General features: G+C 37.1%; 1 protein-coding gene across 1 annotated transcript; it reads left to right on the top strand.

The window, feature by feature from the left end:
• Window positions 1–717: 717 nt before the first annotated feature.
• LOC110894884 (7-deoxyloganetic acid glucosyl transferase) lies at window positions 718–3,670 on the top strand. Its single transcript, XM_022142133.2, has 2 exons — window positions 718–1,338; window positions 2,629–3,670. Exons 1-2 carry the CDS (start codon window positions 852–854, stop codon window positions 3,549–3,551), a joined length of 1,410 nt encoding a protein of 469 aa, XP_021997825.1. The 5' UTR covers window positions 718–851; the 3' UTR covers window positions 3,552–3,670.
• Window positions 3,671–4,596: the final 926 nt, after the last annotated feature.

Genomic DNA, 4,596 nt, shown 5'->3' with positions numbered 1-4,596 from the left:
CTTCAGAAGTAGTAATGATCCAATTAGAACATGGACGTTGCTGAGGAAGTCCAAAACAAATTCATATGACGAACTCCAAGTACACATGAAATAAATCGAGGTAATCGATTGAGCAATTGGTGGTGTGTGGACAAAGGTTCTTAACCGTAATCCCCTTTATCCTCCTTGCAACTTTCATTTGGTGCTTGAAGGTAATAATTTAATCTATGGTTCTCTCAATTTGGGTCCGGTGATGTTCAATTGTGCCTAAATAAAAAAACGGCAAGGACTTCAATTACATGATGTTAATTTTATTTGGGGCAACATAGGGTTGACACGGGCTACAAAGGTTGGTCCTACGGATCCTCCTCCAATAGTTGACGGTTCTAGTCCTAAAATTAAACCTTGATGTATATTTAAAAGTATGTTAGTAGATGTAAGTTAGTTGTCCTATAAAAAAATTACTATGAAAAGACAATGCCTGATGACCGATTCACTCTACGGTTCAAGTCGATCCATGCAGAAGAAGAAGACTAAGGTTTGACAGTGGGTGCAAGTGTGCAACGGTGGTCATCGACGTCCATGATGGGTTTTTTTTTTTTTTTTTTTTTTTGTATATAGAAAGGATAAGTCTTTGTCATAATAATTTAAAACCAGTTATTGCCGACTGCCACATTGTTTTCATACATCAGTCCATACGACTGGACCATCACTACAAGTGAATAGCAAACAATATCTTTTAAACAAAAACTCAAAAATACACTAAAACACAAATCCTATAATAACAAAAACCTTCGGTTACATAATCAATATAAACACCCATACACGTTTCTCACTTTGTCTCTTGCTTACATTTCTTTCCGGTGGTATCCATGGCTCCAACACCACCACCACCACATGTTCTTATCTTTCCATTTCCAGCCCAAGGCCACGTCAACGCCATGTTAAAGCTCACTGAGCTCCTTCTACCAGCCGGTCTCAACATCACCTTCTTAATCTCAGCCAAAGACCACCGCAGCCTCAGCGGTTACGCCAATATCCACACCCGCCTTAACTCGTTCCCGGGTTTCCAGTTTCACGTAATCCAGGGCCTCTATGAAGGCCCACTGGACAGTGCTGAGAAGCTCACTATTATGTTTGATTGTATGTCTGAAAAGACCACACTGTTGCTCAGAAAACTGATTCTTGATTCTCCGGTAACTACTTGTGTCATCGCTGATGGGATTATGGATTTTGTACTTGATGCTGTGGAGGGTACTGGAGTTCCGGTATTTTCTTTTCGGACGATTAGTGGTTGTGCTTTCTGGGCTTACTTTAGTATCCCGGATCTCATAAACTCCGGTGAACTTCCTTTTCAAGGTATATATATCCATTTTAATTATAGACCACATATATCGATTTGCATAAATCTACTCAAATATGGTTATAGACCACGTATATCTATTTGAATTACTTTTAAGCTGATTTGGATTATTTTTTTAGTATGTTAAATTAACATGTGAAATGAAAGAGGTTAGATTAAGCCAGTGGTGTGGCAAAAAAGCCATTAAATTTTGGGGTGGTAAAACAAGAAACAAATTGTAAAATTTCATTTAGGGTTGGGTTGGGTGATGTGATGTTGTATGATTGATGTAAATAAGATATGTATTTATAAGGGGAGTGGGGGTGGGCCGGTGATGGCCAAATACCACGCATGGAAGTTTGGAACATACCACCGCCATCAACATATTCAACGCGTGATGAAAGGTAGTGCGTGATAGAATCAACGTGTGATGGAGGAAAGGATGTGAGTGTTTATTGTTGGGTGTTGTGAGTATTGCCACTAAAAAAAGTTGTGAGTGATGAAATAATGGTTGATGACATGGTGGAACTTGATTGGATGTTGTGAGTGATGAGTTAGTGATGAGTGATCATCACCCCCTCCTCCTAATAAATCAAAAATAAAAAAACAAGATTGGATGTATATATCATTCAAATTGACAAAAAGTTACAAAGTACAGTATTCTCGATAATACCATTTATATAGTACACATATTTATAGACTAAAGTGACATTTTTGTTATGTGACTTGGGTCAAAGAATGGGTTTGGTCTTTTGGATATTTATAGACTAAAATTACATTTTTGGTTATGTGACTTGGGTCAAAGAATGAGTTTGGTTTTTCGGATCGCGATTATTACTAGTTTAATTCAGTTCATCTAGTACGATTTGCTTTCTTAAATTTTCCATGCTTAACGCCTGTTAATTTAGATCATTGGTCTTTGGATCATGATTGTCACCTGTTTAGTCCATCTAGTACGATTTGCTTTCTTAAATTTCCTTGCTTAACATCTGGTAGTTTAAATCGTTTAATTGCTTCATGTGAGCAACACCTTGGTGTATTTTCCTTGCTTAACGTCTATGTGGTTATATTTGTTACCTTAATCATATACTGTTTCACTTAATATCTATCATATAAAACAAAATACCAATGTCACGACACGGATCTTCGTTCACTGGATCAGCTAGCTTGATCAAAGATTGTCGAGACATATTTATTAGATCTATTTACTTAGCAGTTATATTATTATTATTATTATTGAACAAAGATAATCACGGTTGAAAGCTTAGGATTAATAATAATAGTCTTAATTTGTCATGAAAATGAAGGTACAAACATGGACGAACTAATAGTGAATGTGAAAGGCATGGAGGGATTCCTTCGCAGGCGCGATCTTCCCAGCTTTTGTCGTTCTGGATTAAGCAACCGTACCCTCCAACAGGTTAGCAGTATATCACGCAGGGCTCTGGATGCTCATGCCATAATTCTTAACACCTTTGATGATCTTGAAGGGCGTATTGTCTCACATATTCAAAAACATTGCTCCAATATCTACACAATTGGACCGCTCCATGCTCATCTAAAATCCCGATCCTTAAACAAATCCATATCCTCAAATAGCCTGTTCGAGGAAGATAAGACTTGTATAGGTTGGCTCGATCAACAACCACCAAAGTCCGTGTTGTACGTGAGTTTTGGAAGCATAGCCACATTAACAAGGGACCAGCTTATGGAGTTTTGGTATGGTTTAGTCAATAGCAAGAAACGGTTTTTGTGGGTCATTCGAAAGGATCTTGTTTCGAAAGATGATGATAAGTTACCAAGTGAGCTAGAGAATGGTACTAAAGAAAGAGGGTATTTGGTTGGGTGGGCTCCACAAGAAGACGTGTTAGCCCACCCAGCTTTAGGTGCCTTTCTGACACATAATGGGTGGAATTCGACTTTGGAGAGCATCGTTGCTGGAATACCAATGGTGAGTTGGCCGTTTTTTGCTGATCAACAAATAAATAGTAGATTTGTCGAAGCCGTGTGGAAACTAGGAATAGACATGAAGGACACATGTGATCGAACTACAGTAGAAAGGATTGTGAATGAAGTAATGGAGGTGAGGAAGGATGAGTTTACGGAATCCGCCAAACGTATGGCAAAATTAGCTATGGAGTCTGTTAGCGAAGGCGGAACTTCTTATAGTAACTTGGACAGGTTGATCCAAGACATTAAAACAATGGGTGTTCAGCATGAAGACGAATAAGTGAATGCCTTACGTCTATAAATGTATTTTATTTCAAACTAATTAATATTTTCACCCGAAATTCGATCGAGACATGTTTAGTAGTATTGAAATGGAAATGATAGTTTTTTTCTAGAGAACTTAATTTTAAAAAAGAAAGGACGAGTTTGATTATAGTGTTTTAAACAAACAAACTGAACCTGGTTCATTGTATGAAATCAGCTCTATTATATTTATAAAAAATAGTACTCTTGAAATATAAAGCAATCCAGTTTTTTTTATCAAGGATTTGAGCATTTGCAATTTTTACACCTTGCATAAGTTTCGAGTTTAAGGGGTAGGGGTGGTCATCACTCACCACCCATTTATCACTTACAACATCCAATCAAGTTCCGTCATGTTATCAACCATTTTCCATTATTCACAACATTTTTTAGTGGAAATGCCCATCACTCACAACACCCAACAATAAACCCTCACACCCCCTCGCATCCTTCCTTCCATCACGCGTCAATTTTATCACGCCAATAAACTTCCACGCGTGAAATTCATGGGGCGGCGGTGGTTTGCTTGAAAGTTCCACGCGTTAAACTCATATATCACGCACAAAAAAGCACCGCCCCGGGTGGCCTTATAATGGTTTCGTGGTCTCAAAATTTAATGAACATTCAACCAAACAATGAGATAAATAGTTTTATCCCCAGTTATGAATGTAATCAAATAGGAACTTAAATTTACCGTCTGTGAACATTCACCCAGAATCATAATGTATTATTAACAAGGCAAATAGCCTTATCGTACAATGCATATGAAAGGCATGGAAAAGTAAAAAAAAAATGCGGTGGTATTTTCGTAATTATTTACTCGTAGAGTAATTATCAAAATTACCCTACAAATGATCTTGTAGGGTAATTTTTTAAAATGACCTTTGTAGGTAATTTTGATCTTGTAAGGTAATTTTGTAGAGTATCATAATTAGTCTACAAATGATCTTGTTAAGGGTAATTTCGATCTTGTAGAATAATTTTAATCTTGTGGGTAATTTTGTAGATATTATAATTACTCT

Source organism: Helianthus annuus, chromosome 12, assembly GCF_002127325.2.
Source record: "Helianthus annuus cultivar XRQ/B chromosome 12, HanXRQr2.0-SUNRISE, whole genome shotgun sequence".
Taxonomy (NCBI): Eukaryota; Viridiplantae; Streptophyta; class Magnoliopsida; order Asterales; family Asteraceae; genus Helianthus; species Helianthus annuus.
The sequence above is the reverse complement of the archived record's forward strand: the minus strand, read 5'-3'. Positions and strand labels throughout refer to the sequence as shown.